The sequence below is a fragment of the Camelus dromedarius genome, chromosome 1 (genome assembly GCF_036321535.1).
Source record: "Camelus dromedarius isolate mCamDro1 chromosome 1, mCamDro1.pat, whole genome shotgun sequence".
In the NCBI taxonomy this organism is placed as follows: domain Eukaryota; kingdom Metazoa; phylum Chordata; class Mammalia; order Artiodactyla; family Camelidae; genus Camelus; species Camelus dromedarius.
The window spans coordinates 22,170,822-22,194,255 of record NC_087436.1 but is presented as its reverse complement, the minus strand read 5'-3'; the positions used below and the strand labels follow the sequence as shown (position 1 = coordinate 22,194,255).

The following is a 23,434-nucleotide window of genomic DNA, read 5'->3' as shown; positions in this document are numbered from 1 at the left end:
CACTTTCTGCAGCAGAAGAGTTTGGGCAGGAGGGTGTGACTATTAAGGGCTAACCCAACCCGAGACAGTTTCTGTGCGGTAGTGGAACAGGTATTTATGACACTTATGGTGAGGATTACTCTAATCTACACCTGTAATAGAATCTCATAGAACTAGATAGCCTGCTCACCAAAAACAAAAACAAACAAACAAACAAAACCCAAAACCGGAAACAAAAAACGGGAGAAATAACGACCACAGTTGTGTTAACAGTACTGTAATAGCACAAAGTCAACGTCTTTAAAACAAGAAAGACAAATATATATTTATGCATTGATATACCAGTATATTGGTTAGACAATTCTAACTTATTTTCAGTGCTTTCTTCCTGAATATCTGGACACCAAATAACAAATGTATTATGTAATAAATGTGATAAAACTTTTAAAAAAACGTTCTGGTTTTGCCACTCAGATTTTCTAATACTATTACTAAGCCAACTGTAACTAAATAATAACTATTTTCCCCCTAACTTTGAAAATTTGCGTTCTTAATCCAAGAAGAGTAACTGCTTGAAAAGGAAAGGAAAGTTACTCCTTCACATCTGGATAACCCTCTTTTTGACTTACAGGAGTGTAGTCATAACCAGAGGATATTACAGGATAAACTCAGTTGGTTGGCCCATGTGGGATAAACTACTGATGCAATATTTGAAAGTAGCTAAAAGCAAAACAAGAAGTCGAGAAAGTATCTAAAAATTATAAATAGTAGTGATAATACTTTGCTTTTTGCGTCATGCCTTTTCCCTAAGGAATAGAAAGCTTCCTCTTTTAATCTCATCACTTAAGTGATAAAGTTCTGTATTGATGGCTCTTTTTCAAATGGCATAATTAAATAATAGGGCAGTTAAGTGCCTTGCCTCAAGCCACAGTGGACATCACTAGCAGCGTCAGAGTCATAAATTAGGACTCATGGTCTCCATAAAGTGTCTGGCTTCACAGTTAAATTAGACTATACTTTCAGCTAAATCTGAACACCATCCCATTGAATGAGCAACAGTTAATCCTAGAACACTATCTATGTTTAAGCAGCATGGCTTCTACCAAAATGTTCTGCCAGCACAGTGCTAGTGCCACTCTGTAAGCAATACGCTCAGTCATCTCAGTCATTTGGTTTATTCTAATTTAATTTCTGCTTAACTTTTGTTTGTTTTCTTTTTCTTTTTCTTTTTTGAATTCAGCAACTTTCTAAGTTCCTGAATGGGTGGAGATGTCAAGAACTACTCATTGTGATGGACCATGCTTCTTTATCCTAACCTTGTACACAAACTTCCCCAAACAGAAGGCAGAATCATTAATGCATCCTGTCATCACTTACTTTCTTCTTTCCGTTTCGAATCTATGGAGAAGTTTCCGAAGACCGCCATTCTTAAATCCCTGAAAATGGGCAGCTGGGGCTCCCACGGTGATGACATCGTACAGGGCATCTGGAACAGGAATGGACAAGGAGATGAACGCTTTGCAAACATTTATCTCCAGCATGCTGTTTGCACTGAAGCATACACACTGTGGGAAGTTGGAGACATTATTCTGTTTAATTTTGCAGGAATAACTATGAACTCGTATCTCAAGGGGGCAAGAGGAGCTAATCAATCTTTCTAAAAGCCACCTGTGCACCTAAACAAGTTATAATATTTCCTTGATTTATGACTACATCTTAATTATATGCTACTGTGTAGAACAGAATGTTCTCTCATTCTTCTGTAGACTTACTGAGATAACATGTTAATTGGTCTTTTGTGTATTTTACTTTACTTAGTTTTGCATCATTTAATTTGCAATTATTTCGAAATTCAACAATAATGAACAATCTTCCAACCAAAATTTACAGAGAAAAGAACCAAAATATTAATGCATTTTGACTCAGGGCAGAACAGTACTAGTGCATTAAAAAAAAATCTATACAGAGTAGTTCCTGCCTGTATCCTAAATCTTACACTATTTTGAATGTCTGCAATTGAGTTTTGCAATTTACTTAGGTGACACAGAAAGAATATAAAAAATGTCTCTTGATCTATTTTCCAGTGAGATACTTTGTTTTTTTAATAAAAAATCCATACATTTAAATTGAAACTCAGTCCTTTGATCTTGAAAGCCATCAAGTTTGATACATATTAAGTTTACTGCTTCAAAACACGCCATCATTTTTACATTCTAATGAAAACTGTCGCCATAAGAAGGAAGACAAGGTGAATGCCCTCTTGTTAAACCACAGTTTGTTTGAGAAACCTAATTTCATAGTAGAACCTTTTCAAATTGATTTGGTATTGACATCATGGTTGTTTTTCAGACCTCATTTACAGGGAGAACATACATTATTTTATTAGCTTCAGGTAAACACCATAACTTCTTCATAGTGGTTAAATCCAAATGAAATAGTTTTCTTTTTTTAATAAAATATGTCTTCAAGTGAAAGACTTCAGTAGCACCCTGAGAACTCAAGGTCATAAAACACCAGAAACACAACTCAAGCAAAACCATGGTAGATACTGAACCATCACATAATAGACTGCTGGAGTGGTGATCTCTTGCCCTTCTAAAATATCATTAATAAACTAGATGTCATCTTTTCTTAAAATAGCAGCATATTAGACTCATGTGAAAATTTAAGATTTCTGAGGCCAGGGGATTTTAACCTAGGGCTAAGAAAAGGGGTAAAAGTGTCCATGAATAGATGTGAAGTGGATTAGCGCACCCATTCTACTTCATGGAAAGGGGTCACAGCTTTCTCAAATGGTCATGAGATCACCCAAAAGTTGCCAACATTAAATTCTAGTCCATCTTCTTTTATCTGATGAGAAACCTGATGACCTTAAGAAGTTACTGGGTTTGTTTAAAGTCTCGAAGACCTTACACCCAGGGGCTTCTGCCTTCTAACCCAGGGATGGAGAGGCAGTGGTGTAAGTTACTGACTGGACCCTGAGTCCCTGGCTCCGGATCCCAGCTCTGCCATTATAAGTTGTGCAGTACTGGGAAAATTACCTAACAATCTCTATATCTCAGTTCCTCAACTAGAAAATGGAGTTGAAAAGTAGTTAAAAAAAGTAAGCATTCAGTATGTATTATCTATGATTATTTTCCCTATAGGAAGTAATTCTACCAATTAAGCAAAGAAAAGTGGTATTTTAACTTTTGATAATTTCTCCATAAAAATAAACTTTTCAGTCTGAAAAGGAAAGTGATTCTGGGGCTCAGTCTTCTGAATAAGATCAGTTCCTGCATTAATTTGAACTAAATGCAAAAAAAAAAAATCATCATAATGCTGCAATGAAATACACTGCACTTCTGCTAAAACCAGCAACACCAACAATATACCAAAGAAACTATAAACTGTATCCACAGGTCCCTCCAAGCCCAAACTAAATGTTCTCCTAACTGTATTTCCAAAAAAGTTGTCCATGGCCTCTCCAATACCACTCAGCAAAAGGGCAAGAATGAGGGAAGGGGAAATCTGAGTGAGAGAGTAGTCTTAATTGATGGAGATTAAAATGACTTACTTTGCAAAATTTGCAAAACCATCTGACCACAGACTTGTTGCTGGGGCCCTTTGTGGAGTCTTGTAAGGAGGCCCACGCACATGCAGAGCCCTGAACTTAATCTTTATTAGCTTCGTGGTGAATCTGCCTCAATTTATTCATAGTTTCAAGCAGCTTCCAAAGCTACTTTCTAGGAACAGAAACTTTCTGTTCCTTTATTCATTTCCTTCACTGCTCTTGGGAATTCTAGTCAACTTGAAGGAACCAAGAGACTTTTAAACAGCAGGTAAAGGAAGAGAAGCAAGTTGCTCAAATACTCTCCATTCAATAAATAACTGATTATTTATTTTTAAATCTAGATGGAGGAGCTTGCATTTCTTGAATTAATCTAAAGAACTTCCGAAGTTATGAACAAGCTCTCTCATATCCAAAGTTCTGACTTTTACTTCTTTCCATCCTATTGTTTCTTCATGAACTCATCCCATTTAGAGTTTTAACGCTGTATTTTTACCAAAGGCTATAAAATCTCCATCCCTGGCTAGTTCTGACCTCTTCCACACTAAGGAATCCAGTTCTTAAGCTGCCTTATGAACATCTCTGAATGTCAACCAGCTATTAAGCTTAGCTTTCTGATTCTTCCAACCTGCTTTTCCTCCCTCGTTCCCTGTGACCAATTTAGATACTTCATTCTTTTAAATATTCCAGAGTAATGTCCTGAAGATCTCAAGATCATTTTTAATTTCTCTCTTCCTCTCAACATTTTTTTCCGATCAGTTCTAACCACTCCGCTACCAAAGTTTTATTCTCTCTTATCCATGTTAACCATCTTTACCTTAATTCCCATCTCTCTAACTTCTTGTCAGGATTACTACTGCCTCTTCAATTTTGGCCTCCCTGCACCCACAGTGTAGAGGATCACTTCTCCTATATGAGTGGCCATGCAATCACTGCCCAGAACCCAGGCTCTGGTACTCATATCCCTCTTCAAAGATTTCAAATATTAATAGAAGAACATGCAAATGTCTCAGCATCATGCATGTTTTAAGTGCCCAATGAATGTCAATAAATAAATAAATAAATAAATAAATAAATAAATAAATAAACAAACAAACAAACAAACAAACAAGTATTTTGAGGGTCAACTCACTTTGTCATATTTGTCTTCAGATCATACAGGGAATCACTATTCTTAACTAAAAAGAAATACTTAGATATACTATCCAGAAATAAACATATTAGAATATATGTATAATATAGAATGCATATATATATATATATATATCTCCAGGGGATGGGAATGAATTCATCCATTCATATACCCACTCATAGTTCATATTCTATTAAATAGCATAGAGCTTATGATTATCATATGCAAAAGAATGAAATTAGACCCTTAGAGCATGCACAAAAAAATCAACCCAAAAAGGACTGAAGATTTAAACATAAGACTGTATGCTTGCAAACTGTATACTTGATGAGGTTTTGTAAGGAACTCCCACAACTCAATAGTGAGAAAAATTAATAACCTTCTTAAAAATGGGTTAATGACTTGGATAGGCATTTTGCCAAAGAAGACATACAAATGGCCAACAGGGATATGAAAAAATGCTAAATGTCATTAATTATCAGGAAACTGCAAATCAAAATCACAATGAGATATCACCTCACATCTGTAAGGGTGGCTATTATCAAAAAAAAAAAAAAAAAGATGCCAGGTATTGGCCATGATGGGGAGAAACGAGAACTCTTGTACATTGTTGGTGGGAATGCAAAATGATGCAGCTGCTATGGAAAACAGAATGGAGGCTCCTCAAAAAATTGAAAACAGAACTATCATATGATCTAGCCATCCCATTTCTGGGTGTTTTTGCAAAAGAACTGAAATCAGGATCTCAAAGAGATATTAGCACTCCTGTGTTCACTACAGCACTAGTCATAATAGCCAAGACACGGAAACAGCCTAAACATCTATCAGCAGGTGAATGGATAAAGAAAATATGCTACATACATACAGTGGAGTGTTTTTCAGCCTTGAAAAAGATGGGAGTTCTGCAATATGTGACAACATAGATAAACCTTGAGGATATTACAGTAAGTGAAATAAGCCAGTCACAGAAAGTTAAATATGGCATGATTCCACTTATATGAGGTATCTAAAACAGTCAAATCCATAGACTCAAAGAGTGTAATAGTGGTTGCCAGAGGGTGTGGTGGGGAGAGAGAAATGGGGACTTACTAATTAAAAGGTGTAAAGTTTCAGTCAAACAAGAGGAATAAATTCTAAAAATCTGCTGTGTAGCACTGCTATCTACAGGGTCTAAGACAACAACTGAGCAGTGATATCTGTCTCATTTTAAAATTTTCCTCATTTTATCCTGCTCATTAAATTAGGTATCTTTGTGAAATGAATAGCCCTTAACGTTCAGATTTTTGGTACTAGGAGATAATTATAAAAATCTAGATGGGCATTTTATTTTCAAGAAAAGTTAAGCAAAATCATTGTAAGGTCCTTTTTTCTTTTTTAAAAAATATAATCTGCATATCGTCTTTCTTTGATATTTTATATTTCAAAAATTCCTTGCTTTATGAAGATGGTATCTGATACACCATATTAGGAAAGTTGAGTTCAAGCCGTTGAGTGTAATCAAGCTAAAGATGATAGGTTGGTTTGAAATTTAATAATAGGGCTGCCTCGTAGCCTTTTAAAAGCCATTTAATAATAGAAATGAGATAATAAGTCTATTTTTTTCCCAGAAGATCTCTTTAAAATTCCTACAACTATAAAATTAGTGCTGATGAAAAAAAAATGTAGACATGCTGATCTCATTTCAAGGAACAATTTAAGCATACTCCCTGACTTCCAAATGGTCCACAAAATGACTTCAACATGAATCACAAGGCAATAGGGAATCTTAAGGGAAGTCTGCTTCAAAAGAGTCCAAGCCATTTGGCATCATCATTAAATACATCTAAAAGGTAATTACACTTCACTGAAGAGGTGATACACCCAAACTCTTGAGAGACAGAAGTCAGGGGGCTCGAAATAGCTCCTCTTGTTTCTTCCTTCCCTCTGTGTAGAAATCAGAAGACTAAAGGGCAGAGAGGTTAGCTGACTCATTCATAGTTACACAGTAAATCCTGGCCAGTGATGCACCTGATTCCAACTGCAGCCCTATGATATAATAGAGTAGGTTCCTTCTGTTTTCCTTTTTTTCCTTCTTCCTTCCTTCCTTCCTTGCTCTCTCTCCCTCTTCCTCCCACTCTTTCTTTGCTATGTACTATAATACAATACTATATATACAACATAGAAAATAACTTAAACATGGAGTAATATCATAAGAATCCATAATTTATCATATTCACAAACTGATTTTCTATGAAAATAAAATTTATTGAGTTCTATGGGAGAGGGAACTTTTCTTCTTAATTTCAGGGATTTGTGTTACTGTTGTCACTGCTGCTAAGATCTCTGTTGGAATGGGAACTCTATTCGTTGCATTTAAGTAATGAACAAGGATAAAAAATTAACTTAACGGGTCTGGGGGCACCTGAAGTTAAATGGAGGTTATTTCATTTGTCAGTATGAGACATGGTGACATTAGTTCTGCTCAGTTGCTTGTTTCAAGAGCTAGACATTAGCCTTGTGATTTGGTGAATCTGCCAGCTATTGTTTGCAAAGCTGCCTCTCCAAATATAGCTGGCATATTAATCAAATGTGGATAGATGCAATTTACTAATGGTAAGAATGAAAATAAATGGAGGCTACAACCAAATAACTCAACAAATACCAAGGCTTGGCCAATCTTACTTGCATCATTACCTTGCAAAATGTTGTCTGTCATTCAGCTAAACAGTCAAATCAGTAACCATGGATCTTAAATAAATTTAACCGCAATTCATTTAATCTCCTAAATACATGTTACATAAGCAAGTAGAAAATCTGACTGACTACCATCTATAACTTTCAACCATTTTATTTCACAAATAAAAAAAACTGAAGTTCAGAAAGGTTATCAACTTAGTCAGAATCGAAGAAGTAAGTGGCAAAGCCCCAAAATTCAGTAGTTTTCAATTTCTATTATGGTATATAGTTGGTGGTCTAGTCTATAGAACACCTACTTGATCTGAATTTCAATTTAAAATAAGAACTTTCAAACTTACCAAAACATAAATGTTTTTAAACTTACAAATTTAATATTTAATGGTATACATATGACATGCACATCGTATGTATAATACATGAGTAGCCTTAGGGAAAATTAATATGTAATAGAATTCAGGACCTTTGTATAATTCTTGGCTGTTAGAATACCTACTCCTTTCTCATGTTTTCGCCTTAGGTCTTCAAAAAAAGGAACCAGTTTTTTTTTTTTTTTTTTTTTTTTTCCTGAAAACTGCTGCATCAAAAATCCTCTAGTTGCTGAATTATACCCTAGTTCTGTAACATCAAAATCTTACTCTTCTCTCTGCTGCTTGCTATTTGTCATCCCAGACAAGACATTTTTGTATATATCCTAAAGTGGGTTGAATTGTGTCCCCCTAAGAAGGTACTTAGAATATCTTTAGTTGTCAGTTTCTTCTTTTCACATTGGAGAAACGAAAACTAAATGCCTTGTATTTATCTCCGTTCACTCTAGTCTGTTTTCAGATATTACCTTGGAAAAAACAGCATAATGTGAATGGTTCTTTCATTTTCAAGAAATAAGTATAAAGCAAAAGGCCACTTAGATAATAATTTCTCTTTGTTAGGTGGAAGTATTTTCAAGATTATCACCAAATATTTGAATGCATATTTCAATATACATTCATATTAACTTGGCCCAACAAATGATCTAGTTTGATGATACTGCTATCCATGGCTGTAACCTGAGTCACCCTACTCTCTTTTATTTCATTCTATCCGTCACTGAATACTTGTTTATGATGATGTTTCCAAAATGCTGCTCTTAAATCATCTTTTCTCTAAATCTGGCTACTTCCTTAATTCAAGATTTCAGTGTCTCCTAATAGGCTCTTAACTGATCACTTTTCTCCAATTTTAACAGTCCTGATAAAACTGACAGATCCATTTGTTTCAGTGAGGGCAAATTCTACAGGTATCATAAAAACTCTTACTGTTCATTCTACGTGTTGTACATGCTTTTAATCAGAACAGAACAACTGCTTAGAAAGATCAAATAACAGACTTAAGCCATATGTAAAATGGTAAAGCTGAAATTCTGTTCCATTCCAAAATACATAAATTTTTTACTATATCATAAAAGTCTTCTCATACCGGCCACTAGAGAAAAAATATGTTGGCTGTCAGATAGTTTTTAAGTATTTTAGCTTCTTTATTACTTGTTGATACTTCAGTTTGGATGATTTTTTAAAACCATTAGATGTTGTTATGTTCAAACTATTAACAGACACAGTAATCAAGGAAGGTTCCTGAATGCTTTAGGCTAATCCATCTCACTTTTATTTCAGTTCTTACCTTTCACATAATTTTTGGTGAACAGGATCCAAGTTAAAATTTCAGATAGTTGATAAGGGTTGCCAAAGAAAACAAAATTGTTTTATCAGAATGATTGTAACCACACTTGACCTTATATGTTAGCTGGTTTTGTAGACACCATCAGTATGTACAAACTTAGAAAAATTAATTTTTCTAATTATAAAACTTCAGATAATTTTAAAGCAGAACAGAGATTTTATTTTAACTTTTTAAAACCTGTACCCTCTGTGTTGTGACAATGGTTACAACACTGGGTGTTAAAACCCTTCTTCAGATGTATCTGCGTAAGTTTGTAAGTGTATGTTGATACACTTAGCATGAGGGATTTGATGATCTAAAGTAACTTTTGGTTTCCTATGAAGATGTGTACTAAGTAGAATGACCATAACATATCATTCAAATGGGGAGACATCTGAGAGGGAATGGAGGTGGAGGGCAAAGATCCTGGGCAACAGGCATAATGTAGGACTTTTGAGGGGAGGGGATAGCACAGTGGTAGAGCACATGCTTAGCACACACAAAGTCCTGGGTTCAATCCCCAGTACCTCCATTGAGAAATAAAGAAAAATAAATAAACCTACTCACCTCCCCCCTCAAAAAAAAACCAAACCAAAACAAAAAGACAAAACAAACAAAATAATGTGGGACTTTTGTTGATGAATAGGGGAAGGCAGTCACCCTAAATATACACCAGAATTGATACAGCAGTAAGTTAAAGAAAAAGGGAAAGGAGAGGTATTTTAAAATCCATTTTACTGAGCAATGGCAAGGAATTATGTGGAGTGGCAATGAATACAACACCCTATCATTCACTCTAGAGCTATTCAGGTATGTTATGAAAATCATACATATTTTCTTGGAAAGTGTATCTCACAACTGAGTACATCAAAATACTTTACCACCTCCTGCCTGACAAATCCACATCTCACAGGGAAAAGGGTGATTCTATTGACAGTCACCACGAAGTCAGAGAAACAGCAGAGGAGTCCACCTATGGTTTCTCTGGTTTCTCAAGATAGGTGCAAAAAGAATAAGCCTTGTTTTCCTTTTGATTTTATTTTTTAAAATTCAAACAGCAGCAAAATTGGTAGCTATTAGCTATCATTAATACTATTTAAGAAAACTAATACTCATTTTGCATACTCACCTGTAACTCAGTTCAGGTGCCATATTTACAAAGTATTGCCCAGAAACACAGCAATGAAAAAAAATAGTTTCTCTTGTAGTATTTAGGATCATTATTTGCTTAAATTGTTTCATTTTCACCTTTATATAACTGCTAAATTTTTAAATCCGGCCAATAGTCAAGCTTTTTAAAAAAGAACACATTAACATAATTTGCTCATTTTTCAAAAGAATATGATACAGTACCTTTCAAGTGAGGGCTGTGTACATGCATTCTTTGTAGATGTAGATTTACCGGAACAAATTCTAATGTTTTCTCTCCTTTGCTGCTGCTTGATTTGAAAGAGGACCCTAGGTGGAAAAAAAAATTGAGTATCATTAGTAAATAAATAATGTCTGTATGTGTGCTCACATAATTTGAAAAGTACACTTGACATAGAAAAATGTGACAAGAATTTCAGAAAGAAAAATAGATCCTGTATGAGTTGCTTTTATTAGAAATTTAATTTAAAAAAAATCTCAGTTATTCATTCCTATAATGATGCCATGAGGTAAAATAGTGTAATTTTTTCTTCCTTGTTTTTCATGCCAAGATGGTAGAGCTGGAAATAAAGATTTTTTTAAATCTTGGCTCTTCTATACCCACAACAACATTATTTATTATTGTTTTTATATAACATACATGAAATGCAATTCAGCTTGAATATGTAAACTTCTTGATTTCACACCTGTTTCCTTGCTAAGTTCTGTCAGAATGTCTTGGTACATATTCACCATTTGATCACAGTGAATAAGGACATTTTTTCGTAGATTGTCCCAGTGTGGAGATAGTTCACCAAGTTCTTTTAGCTCCTGGTTTCTATTAAGAATGGAAAAGAGGAGACAATATTTATTTTGATCTTAAATCCACAGACACAAAATGCTTAATCAAAGTCGCCAAACTAATAAAAACTTGATTCACTATCCCTTTTAGGAAAGCTCTGCACACTTTTAGAAAAAAAAATCATTTTAACACAAAGGATGATATGAATAATTCAGGCCATATAAACATTAACGAGTATCTGTATGTATATGTATGACTGAAACATTATGCTGTACACCAGATATTAACACATTGTAACTGACTATACTTCAATAAAAAAAAAAGATTATGTCAAAGAGCAAAAAAAAAAGGTTAACTTTACTGATAAAAATTTCACAGAGATGGCAAAGACTAAGGCATATAAAGAGAATATTTCATTAAAAAAAAACTCCACTAAATCTCAGTAGAGAAATGGCTAAGTTCTAGGCTTTGATTCTCTAAGATAAAATAATGTGGAAAGGGCTACCTGACTATGTCTGAAGTAATCTAGTTTATGTATCATATAGCTGTTATCTTTTTAAAGCACACAAATAGTATGATCAGGTATGATTTTGTTGATCTCTGTTTCTCGCAAGAGGACAATTTAAGTAAATATTATCTGCCTATATTTTGCCCCCTTTTTTATCAAAAGGAAGAGCTAATCAAGTCATTTAGATTTTAATTATTAACTTTTATCTAATTCTCTACCCTTTAGCCACGTTGATTTAAATCATCAGAATGCCTTTTTAAATTACCATGATAAATGTTTTAATATGCTGCTTGGTTAGATTTCTTATTCATTTCTGTAACCTTTTACCAACAACATTTTCATGAGGCTAATTTAACCAGCAATAATGAAGCTTCTCTGCTATTTTGGCTGTGAAACATGCTAAATACCAAGCTAATAAATTCTGAAGATGTAGAATCCTGAGCATCCTGTTTGTCGCAAGAATAATGGATGATGTGCAAAAATGTGACTTGCTTTCAAATGTTTGTAGCCACCTTTGTTTTGCTTCAGTGAGAATTTGACTCAGTACTGCTGCAGCTTCCATCCGAGGTCTTCACCATTTTTGTGAACCTTAATCTCATTCTCAACTTTCCCACAGGTTAGCTTTCATCACACAACATTCGAGGGAGAAGTAATTAATCAATGGACAATGAGAGTAAAGGAAGTTTGTGACCAAAGGGGTGTTAGGAGGGAAGGCTGAAGAATTGGAGAGTCAAGTTCTCTGTGTGCACTCAAGTGGCAGGTATTCAAATTCAGAACAAAACTACAACCCAGACAGACAGAAAATTCCCAAAGCTCGAGATGTCCAAGTCTAGAAGAACCTGGACAACTAGGTCAAATCTGAGGTAGACAGCAAACATCAACTTAGTATGTAAGGTTTCAGATTTTACTTCCAATATACAGTTATAACATAAAGACCAGCTAAGCATTCCTATTTAATACTAATAAATGCACCACAGGTTTACAATTTATGTTGTCTCTGAATCTTTATCAGAAATAATAATTAAAAAGTAAGTGGTGACAGAGGGAAGAGGTGAAGCCCTGATTATGGTGTGGGATACTGGGGTGCTGGACACTTCCTTGCCCAAGAGAAATCTGACAGTGTGGTCAGAAAAGCTTAGTGTTCTGCAGGGCATGACTGGAGGGAAGCTGGGAGGAATCTCTAAAATGGTGTTTTAAATGTATTATACTCCTCTAATACGTCAAAACTTATATACAGGAATAGATGAGACCTGGCTTTCACTGCTTGTTTGTTCTAAGAGATGACTTTAAATAGACATGTGCTGAAAAGGACAAAAAACCAACATAAAGTTTCTTTGCACTAAAAAAAAAGTTCAAATACAGGGAACTATAGAAAAAAGATGTAATAATGCAGAGTAGAGTAATGAAAAAGTTGTAAAACAAAATGAGGCAGAGCCAAAAAGGCAACTTTAAGTATTTTTTAAATGAAAGAAATTAATTACATTAATTAATTGAAATAGATAAAGAGAGAAGGCCATCGGGTGCACCCAAGTCAGTAAGCTTTTCAGCCAGGATGGCTAGGGCTCTTTAGACTTCATTTTAATTTGTCGCTCAATTAAGAAAAATTCTGGAGTTTAGGAGCCTTGTTTTGCACCCCAATCCCGGTTCTCTGGAAGGCAGGGCCTGCGATCAAGCAATCCCAGGTCAGCCAGAGAGAGTAAGAGAAGTTGCAGGCAAAAAGAGAAAGCAAACACAGGATGGTCCGTTAACGCACTGGGCAGAACTTCACAAGAAACCACAGCCAGTTACTTGGCCGAGTGGAACGACTCTAGGGATGTCATATGGAATCTTTGCACCTTGGGACAGCTTGTTAGGTGGAGGAAGAGACGTTTATGTGCCAGTTCCTTACCATCGTCTCTCTTTCACTGGTAAAGATTCACCCTGTGGGACAGAAAGTCCCCCACACTTCCAGTAATATCATCTGTCTCCTCTGGGCAGCCACTGGGGAAGCCATACCCCAGTGGAGACTGAATGTTCCTGGGTCTGGTCTGGTTTAAGACATGGGTGCCAGAGCCCTTCTGGATCTTTCCATGGCAGATGCCATTGGGGGTATGCTAATGGCTGGTCTTCACCTTGAAGGATGCTGATAAACTGCTGGCATCAGGAGACAAGGTGACAATGGTGGCAATATCTGGGGCTCTCTGTGGACCAAGTGGTCAAAACTTTAAGACATGTTGGGGTTGAGCCAGCATAGAAAAGCACATAAATGGGGCCCGGGACAGGCAACCTCTTGCACAATTCACTTGCATCATTTTATGAAATCCAGATAGCACAGAAAACAACATTCCTCATCTTCCCCAAGAGGGAAGTTCAAGTACAACCCTTCGAAGTGGTGGCCAGTTGCAATTCCCCAAAGATTTAAAGAGAGGTAGTGAACCAAGCACAGTATTCAACACTCCAGCTGATTTGGGGAGCCTTCATTGATATTCATCACCAATCTTTCCTACCATTGATTCCAGATTTGCCTCGTACTCCACCAGCATTCAGCTGGTCGGTGTTGCTGCCTTGTGAGGTCACCCAGACCTTAATCCCAAGGGATTAGGGCCCTTGTTTCCTTGACTTTATGAAATTTTGGTTGTGGCAATTTCCCATTCACATCTGTGCATGGGACACCTCTGAGTTCCAGATCTATGTCTCTTTGCTCAGATTGCGACACTGCAGCCCTATTTTCGCATGGTGATGAGCAAAGTATCTCTTAATATCTTTGCTGGTCCACTTAATTAGGAATGTAGCCAGATCACATGTGAAACTCATCACAGCTTCCAGTTAAGCAGGACTCTGACAGAAGTGCCTCTACCCATTCTCCACAAACCAGGATTCTAACGGGAAGCACAGATCCCCAAGTGGGGTACTGTGATGGGTTATAAAGGCCCACCCTTTCTTGCAGAGATGGTCATTTTAGCTATGGTAGGCACAACATCCTATATAAGCTGTTGGTTTACTATAGAAATTTCACCCTGGAGGGCAGTACTCCCACTCTAAAGTTTTTCCTCAAGCTGGTACTTGAGCTGAGTCTTTCATGGATAATATTATTCCCCTGGTCTATCAAGTCTGTAGCTTTTGGGTGGTGGGGCATGGAGTGACTGCAAACTCACTGTTGCACCTCCTTTGGTGAAACAAGTGTCTTTTGTGTGTGACACCATATCATTGAATCAGGCATTCTGTAAGCACTGGTATGGTGAGCAGAAAAGGCAAACAAATGCAGGCTATTCATGTGCCTAGGACGAACTGCTGCCCTCTCGAAGGTCAAAGGGATCCACCTCAATTGATCTGCCACCAAATAGCTGCAGGGTCTCCCCCATGGAATGGTACCATATTTGTGTCCATTGCCTACCTACTTCTAGCCTTTAACATTTAGCAGTGACAGTAGCTATAACAGCCTTGGAGAAGGAGACCATATCTTTAGGTCCATGTACAGCCCCTTTGTCTGCCACCAAGGACATCCTCTTCATGGTCTATTGCACAAACTCCGTGGTGTCCAAGAAAGGAGTCTGGCTAGTATCCATGGGCAGGTGATAATGTCTGTCCGGTCAGAGAGAGTTTCCTCTGTAGTATTTGCTTTCTGACAGGCATGGCTCTGAAGCATAAAGGCACCTTGTGCTCACTCCTATAAGCCCACTCACACACCCTTGCCCAGACTTCTTGTATCCAATCTTCTAGTCTTATTTCTTCCAGGCCCTTGAAGCCATTCATTTTGCTAATACTCAGTGTATATCTATACCTCAAGCCATCTTTTCCTCTAAGTGAATAACAATTATACTGTTTTTAAGATCTGCCCACTGGATGGATTTTCTTCATTGCTGACCTTAAGATCCACCTAACACATGAGGCTGACCCATCTTTTTAAGGGTTTGAGTTTTTTCTTCCTTCATGAGTTAATCATACAAAAACTTCCACAGTATAAGTATGAATGAGAGAGTAGCATCATGAAACAGAGGGACAGACATGAGGCCAGTGACATGAGACTCTGGGACAGTGCTTCAATGATATATACTCGTAACTCTGGATCGGCTTGGGCCCAATTCCAAATGAACCACTCACATTTCACAATACGTTACTCCTACATCATACATGGGATCACATCAATAGCCAGTTCATGATGGGCAGCTCCAGTCACAGTGTGGACTCTATGTCCCATCATTAAGGGTTTCATCTCCAACGAGGGCCCAGCCTTATATTAGGATGATGCAGGAGGCACCAGTACATTTCAGAACCCTAAAGGTCTGCACTGAAATGATCCTATTTGGATTTGCCAAAAACTCCACACAGCAGCATGGTTTCTCACCATAGACACTTTCAGGCCCGTGGCTGGATCTCCTTGATCATGTACCCAAGGGTTTGCAACACAGCCAGGATCTTTTGAAATGTCCCTCTTGTTTGGGCTCTATATGATACACTCTGTTTCTGCACTAGTGGTTTTATGTATCTATATGCATGTGTGTGTATACATATATATGACACTTATATGTATTTATTATATGTATTTAATGGTATGCACATCAGAAATACAGTTCAAAAGCACATCTACTTACGTGCATAAATAAAAAAGGTCTTTTTTGTGTGTACATGTATGTGCTATATTAACTGATTTCCCCCATCATTTGTCACTGAACCAACAAATGTTAGAGGTGGAGCAACCACATGTACCAGCTTACATCCATTATTACACTGTAATTATTAGCACCTCCTTCGTTTGCAAAATATCCCATTAGATTACCCAAGTTCTAGGATACCAGAGTTAATATTTCCTTTCTGACACAGTAAAAGAAAACAACCACTACAGACTCACAGTTGGAAGGAAATAATTTAGCAAATAATTTGAAACCTCTTGTTTCACAGATGGTGGCCTCTAAATAAAACTGATTGTTCGTCTCAGAGTCACTAGAAAGCCATAAGGCTTTTAGACTATAATCTCCATGTCCACTCTTTCCTCACCCTATAAAACTCTCCACTGTATAAACAAAGAAACACAAAACAAATTAACAAAATCACAAGCCGCACAAGTGCCTTTCTTATTGAAGGTACTCCATGAACATATGCTGAGTGAGTGGGGTTTAGAACCTGGACCTATTGCCTTCCAGAATTACATTTATCAACTTCCATGTACTTTTAACATTAAACCTGAACAAAGGATACATTGTAATTTTGCATTCTTTACTTCTGAATCTTTTAGTTTGAATGGCACAGTTATTAGATATGCAGTAATCATCTCTAAAATACATTCAAGAGCACAGCGGTGTCTAGTACATGAGACCCGCAGACGTGGCCCCTGTGGACCAGTCTGCATGTTGTTACATTTAGCTAAACAGAAATCTGGCATCAACGCTAGAGTTAATTAGTTACACATCTTTACTAAACCTTTGGTATGTATGGAAAAGGTGATGAGCTTTGTAAAAGCGGTTTTAATCCATAGGAAAATATTTTTTTAAAGTACTCCTTCCCTGTACAACAGAAATTAACACAACCTTGTAAATCAACTATACTTCAATTAAATAAATAAATAAGTAAAATGTAAACTACTTCTTTCTCATCTATAAACATTCTCATTTCACTCACAGTAACAACAATTTTCTATTTTCAAAAGCTCTTTCCTTCAAGTGCTACCTTACAACAATAACAACAAAAATTTCTCTGTGGAAAATTCACTGCCCTGCTAAACACATATAATCTCTTATGAACTCTTGCTTTACTCTCACTAAAGTTCTGTTTCTAAAACCGATCTTCCAGCTTGTCTCTAACCCTTTCTAATTCTCCGAGACTCCAATAGGTGGGCACAGGAAGGTGAAAAGACTGAATATTCAAATATTAATAAGCTTAGGCCGCTTACACACTAAAGTTTTTTTGGAACTTACTGCCATCCATCCACTTGCACTTCACTACCTACAAAAATACAAGGCAAATCATAGAAAATAAATCTCCAAGAGAGACAGGTGATTGCAAGAGCCTCCTTGAAAAATATCTAACATTCTATGGTTCCTGACATTCCAACTATAAAGTATGACATTCTTGATACTTGATGAAATATTCATACAGATCTCTGGAAATAACCTTATGGTGCACTTTTCTTTTGTCTATATGGTTTGCTTTATCTTACTTTGTTTAAATATTTCAAAAATACATGCTCTTCTTCTTTAGGGAAATTGCAATTCCTGGAGAGGTCACTGTGATCCTCTGAACCTTCCATAATGTGGATACACTACTAAGTTTATAATGTGTTTGAAACACAGACTATTAAATAACATGGAGATAAAATGTGATCCCTCCCCCCCAAAAAAACCAGACTCTATGAAGAATGAAGAAAACTGAATCACGAAATAAGTCATAGAGGAATTGGAAGGGAAACAGCCAAACCTGCTTTACAGTTTTTACATATAACGCATAAAACATTGAAAAGAATGTTAAACAAATAAATGGTTTTTAAACTTCGTTCTTTACACCCCTGAGGCTGTTGAGGATAGAAGGATGGGGCAGGTGTTGGACCACAGGGAAGCCAAGTAAGTGAATAGGCAGCAGGCTGTTTTCCTTCATCCAGCCACCCACCAGCTCTAACTGAATCTCTCTGATTAATATTGGAATTCCATGTGCAGTTCTGTTTGGGAAAAAAAGTTCCTGCTGTTAAAAAATAAAACTAAGTTTGAGACTACCAAAATAGAACACAGATAAAAGAGGAGAAAGTTAAGCATTTATTTAAAGCTTCCATTTAAAAGATAGTTTTAAAACCTACTGATGATGTATTCAAGGGGGAAAATTCCAACATAGGGAAAATTTGCTCTGAGTCTGTGAGTTGTAGGGACTTGTCTTAGTCATCATTTTGTCCTGCCACAGTTCTCAGTCCATAGAAAGTGTTACATCGGCTTGTTGACTGAATAAGTAAAAGGTTTGCTTGCAGACTGATGTTCTTAGATTTTCCTGAAATTCGAGATAAAGTCAGAATATAAACTAACCCTAAAGTAGAATGCTGAGCTCTGCTCCAGTTAAAATGGATACAGGCAATAGATACATGAGTCACTGTTGGGTCCTGTAACCTTACATGGTCTAGGTCTGTACCCCTAGTTTGGGCAAGTCTTCCTTAGGGATAGAGAAAGCTCTGAAAATGTATCTTCATGTGGCATTTCTTACTGTGGTGGTTAATTTTATGTGTCAACTTGGCTAGACCACAAGGTGTCCAGATATTTGGTCAAATGTGGTTGTAGATGTTTCTATGAGGGTGTTTTTGGATGAGTTTAACCCTTAAATCAATAGGCTGAGTGAAGCAGATTGCCCTACCTATGCTGGGTGGGCCTCATCCAATCAGTTGAAGACTCAAACACAGCAGAAAGGCTGACTCTCTCCTGAATAAAAGAGAACTTCTCCTGTCAGACTGAACTTGAACTGAAACCCTGGCTTTCCCTGGGTCTCAAGCCTGCTGACCTTTGGACTAGAACTACAGGATAGGCTCTTCTGGGTCTCCACTTGCTGACTAACCCTGAAGGTCTCAGACTGAGTCTTCACACAAACACACACACACACACACACACACACACACACTACTGGCTTTGTGTTTCTAGAGAATCCTGAGTAATACACTATGTAGATGTTCCATCGCAAAGATTTCCCTCTGTTTGGTGTAAAAGAAATTGGCGGGGAAGGATTTGAGATGGAAACATCTAGCATATAGTTTAGGCTCTTTCACAACCTTTTATCCCTCCCATCACATCTTACAAATGCCCTGCTGACACCTTCAAAAGAAAAATGACCACAGAGATGCTCTGCTTGTCTAAGGAACATACAGAATAAATAATATCTCTAGTTCTGAGGCCAAAGCTCCACCTTTGAGCACCTATTTTATTAAAAGTGTAAACCTAGAGTAATCAACTTAAAAAAAATCTGGTTATGTAAAGTCAAAAATTTCTGAAATTATGAATAGTAATTATTGTAAGAAAGAGTGCCCAAGAATAACAGTTAATTCACTTCCAAGACTGTAGTAAGACCAAATAACTTAATAAAAGTTTATCTCTTAAAGGATACAGCCCAGTAAGAAAGACATTAAAATGTTATTTGAAATTGTTATTATCTAAGTAAATGGAAATATTTTCCCACAATGAGCTGTACAATACCATTGTATAGAATAAAAATAGCCACACAATTTACAAAGAGCCTTTTGGTAGTTATTACACTCTAAAACTACATGTGGGTGTACATGGGTGACAAATTTAATGGCCAAACTGCTTTCATTCATTAAACAAGAGTAGACCTTAAAGCAAATGGGAAAGAAGTCATAAAAAATTTACATAAAAAAAAGAAATGAGAAAAAAAATTAAATACTAAATAGTCAATGGAGAAGAGACTACATAAATGATTGGTGGGGGGCTTCATTTTGTAAAGTGGTCAGGTGACACCATAAAACTGAACAAATTTCAACTACATGTCAAATTTCACAGTATTTTCAACCCACAGTTCAAACTGTCTGTGCTTTAACCCACAGAGGGATAAAAGCTGCATCCATAAATCACAGGCTTTTTTTTTTTAATGGATTTTTGTAAATGACAATGTGGGTAATGTTGCAATTCATGGGCCACTATTTCACTGAAAAATGACTGGATATTCTGAATGGTCATTCACTGATTTTTCAATTGACATTAAAATAAGCGGCTGTTGTACTGTACCCTCAAGGTTTCAAGTTTATATGCAAAGACTAAGAATTGGAACCCAGTAACCACAGGATCTAGTTGTTGTCATGAAATCTGTTTGTATCTGATAAGTAGGGAGATTCTATAATTTAATTCTAGGTAACCAAACTAGAAAAAAAATGAGGAATGATAAGCATGTCTTAGTCCGTCCTGAGATTTTATTTGCTGTTCCTGATAAAGATAATTTGGTGCTGATTTACTTCTAAATAATGTCTTATTTATCCTTCAAAGTTTGTCAAACATGGACGTTTTTCAAAATACCTTACAGCTCAGTGTTCTACTTATGCTTTAAGGTGGTGGCATGTTATATGAAGTTCCTGCTAAATCCACCTTTATTAATACATGCCTTTTCATTCAGGACAGCCTTAAAAATTACTAACTGCACCTGAAAGGCTAGTAAAACAAGAACGTATGCTCACACTATCATCACTTTTCATTACTCCTGCCCATACTTTTAGAAAGTGCAAACATCTGTGGGTATTTCCCCTTTGAATCCCCAGCCCTGGACCTGGAGTACAGGTGTCACCCGGTTCAGTTTCACAGGTAGATGGAGTTCAAGAAACTCAGCAAAGCGCTTGGCAGTAGAGCTCTCTGGTGGACACCAAAAGTCTTTCCAGGTAATTAAGGTTACTTGTGCATAGGTGTCTCTTTGGTCCCAATACAATCCTCAGATATACTGGTTCCAGAGCTGTACTAAACAAAATTAAAAATTCAGTCACACTGGGCACAATTTAAGTGCTCAATAACCACGTGGCTGTCATACAAGGCAGTACAGTATAGAACATTTCCATCATCATGGAAAGTTCTATGGAATGACGCTGCTCTAGACAAATGAGAAGAATGTAAGTCAGAAGTAGAGTGACTTGTTCAACACCACATTGTTAGGAAGTGGCAGAATCAAGACTTGTACATAGGTCACATGACTGCAAATTTTGTTCTTTTTTATGTCAATTCCTGGTGAGTATGATTTCTTTTAAGAAAGTATCCCTGAATAGGAGGACAAGATTGGAATCTCTTGCCCAAGGGATTCATATGAATGTAACTTCCACCCAGGTCAACAGAGAGCCAGTGCAAATATTTGGCTCAAGTGTGCCCTTACCAGACAGCCTTGGCTAACATAATGGTTGGGATGTCAAACAACAAAACAAAACGTTATGTATTTTCTATTCATTTAACAAATATTTATGTAATGCTTCTAATGCTTATTCATGCCAGGTACTATAATAAGAACTTGACAAATATTCATTCATTTGCTATGCATAACAGCCCAGAGAAGTAGGTGTTATTATTATCACCCTTATTTTACAAATAAGGAAATTGAGACTCTTGGAAGATAAGTAAGTTACCCAAAGTCATCCAGATAGTAAGTAGCAGAGTTGGTATTAAGCCCAGGAGGTTTGTCTAGGGTGCCCATGCTTTAAACTACTACGCTAGATAGATTCTCCAATAGAAACATAACACAATCTCATTCTCACTAGAAATCACAGCAAGAACATACATCTTGATATTATCAACTTGCGGGAAAAAAAATCAACAACAAAACGTTTCTGTCTTTTGCTAACAAGGGTAAAGCTTGATGTCAACCTTCTCCTTCTTTACATTAAATTCCAATGGGCAGGAAGAAAGGAGGAGTTTATGTTACTGGAGTTCTTCTTTTTAAATTTAGAGATGCCACTGCTGGTTACCCTAGATCAGTGCTGTGCAACAGAACTCTCTGTGATGATGGAAATTTTCCAAAGCTGCACTTTTAATTAGGATAATTAATAGTTGTATGTGACTATTGAGCACTTACAATGTGACTGAGGTGATGGAGAAACTAAATTTTTAATTTCATTTAATTCTAACAAATTTTAACTTAACTTGCAATAGCCACATGGGGCAAGTAGCTTCCGTATTCAATAGCACAGACCTAGCTGGTTCAACTAACAGCCAAAGAGGGTCCTTTTTCCTTCTAAATTTGTGCTTGCTGACTATTTCCTCCATCAATGAATTATACTTATCTTTTCAGTCATGTAGGTCAGGATGCTTAAGTTATCCTGAACACCTTATCTCCAGATATAATCCATCAACAAACCCTGCTGAGTTTAGTTCCCTAAAAAAAATCCCAAATGTTTGTACATTTCACCATTTCCCCCACACCCCACTGTGGTCTCAGGCACCATCATTATTAACCTAGGCAACCACAATATTCTCTGAATTGTTTTATCCCTCCACTCATGTCTTCCTTTTTCTAAATGTAATCATGTCATTCTCTTCTCACAATTTCAGCTGTTCTTGGGAAAAGAGTACGTTCCTGAGTGCTTATTTTATGCCAGGTATTATGCTAGATTCCAGGAATAACACAATAAGAAAATTGACAAGTTCTTTCTTTTCTGTGTCCCAGAAGGCTCTAACTAATCTGAACCTGACTATCATCCCCAAATCAGTCTCAGCTCTAAGCACATCAGCTTTGTGGGAGAAGACATGCCCAGGCCACTTTTCTGCCCGCAGGAAATCTGTGACACCATATGGTAAACATACCTATGAGGCATATGCTAGGTTAGCAAACTAAAGGAAATTGAAATAAATTATAGGCTTGGTTTTGTGTCTGAAAGACTACCAACACTCAGCTAAAGTGAAAAACAACAATAATAGTTTTGATATACTGAGTGTCTACTCTGTAATATGATTCTTTACAGAATTGGTAAGAGTGGTTTCTGCACATGAAAGGCCTATGTATGTATGTATGCACCAGGCATTTTTCATCAACAGCTCATTTTAAACCTCAAAATAACATCTGCACTTATTATTTAATCCCTTCTTTACAGTCGAGGAAACTGAAGGTTAGAATACTTAATGTAAAGTGTGCCACAGCACACAGCTATTAAGTGGAGTTGGGGAGCCAGGTTTCAACCCCAGAGGTACACTTACACAAACACACACCAAATCCCATAGTCATAAGTGCTAAAGTCTCCTGATTGTTCAGTTAATTACTACAGTAGTCCTGCAGGATAAATGATAAAGTTATTATCTAAAAAGTTAAAAAAAAAGAAAATTGAGATATTAAGTAATTTTCTATAAATTATAAGTATGTATCAAATGGCAAATACAGAGGTTTCAAACTCGGATTGATAATTATTCCAATGCTGTGTTTTTATCATCACAACACACACTCTTACCTATTTTATCCATTTGAAATAAAGAATCTTGGCACAATAGCCGAATATGTTTCTGAATGAGCTTTTCCTTATTTGTTCCTGTGGGGATACTGTAATAACCA

At 36.6% G+C, this 23,434-nt stretch overlaps 1 protein-coding gene across 9 annotated transcripts in view; it reads right to left on the bottom strand.

The window, feature by feature from the left end:
- The window catches only part of INPP4B (inositol polyphosphate-4-phosphatase type II B), a 661,544-nt gene that overhangs the window by 140,712 nt on the left and 497,398 nt on the right, over positions 1–23,434 (bottom strand). For all 9 annotated transcript variants that reach the window (XR_010383803.1, XM_064493334.1, XM_064493318.1 and 6 more), the window contains exons 13-15: positions 10,865–10,995; positions 10,383–10,487; positions 1,357–1,465 (exon numbers count right to left, since the gene is read on the bottom strand). Coding sequence is in view for 8 of the 9 variants with exons in the window: in XM_064493334.1 (XP_064349404.1) it covers positions 1,357–1,465; positions 10,383–10,487; positions 10,865–10,995 (345 nt within the window). In the remaining variant the exon portion in view is untranslated. The remainder of the gene's footprint in view (positions 1–1,356; positions 1,466–10,382; positions 10,488–10,864; positions 10,996–23,434) is intronic.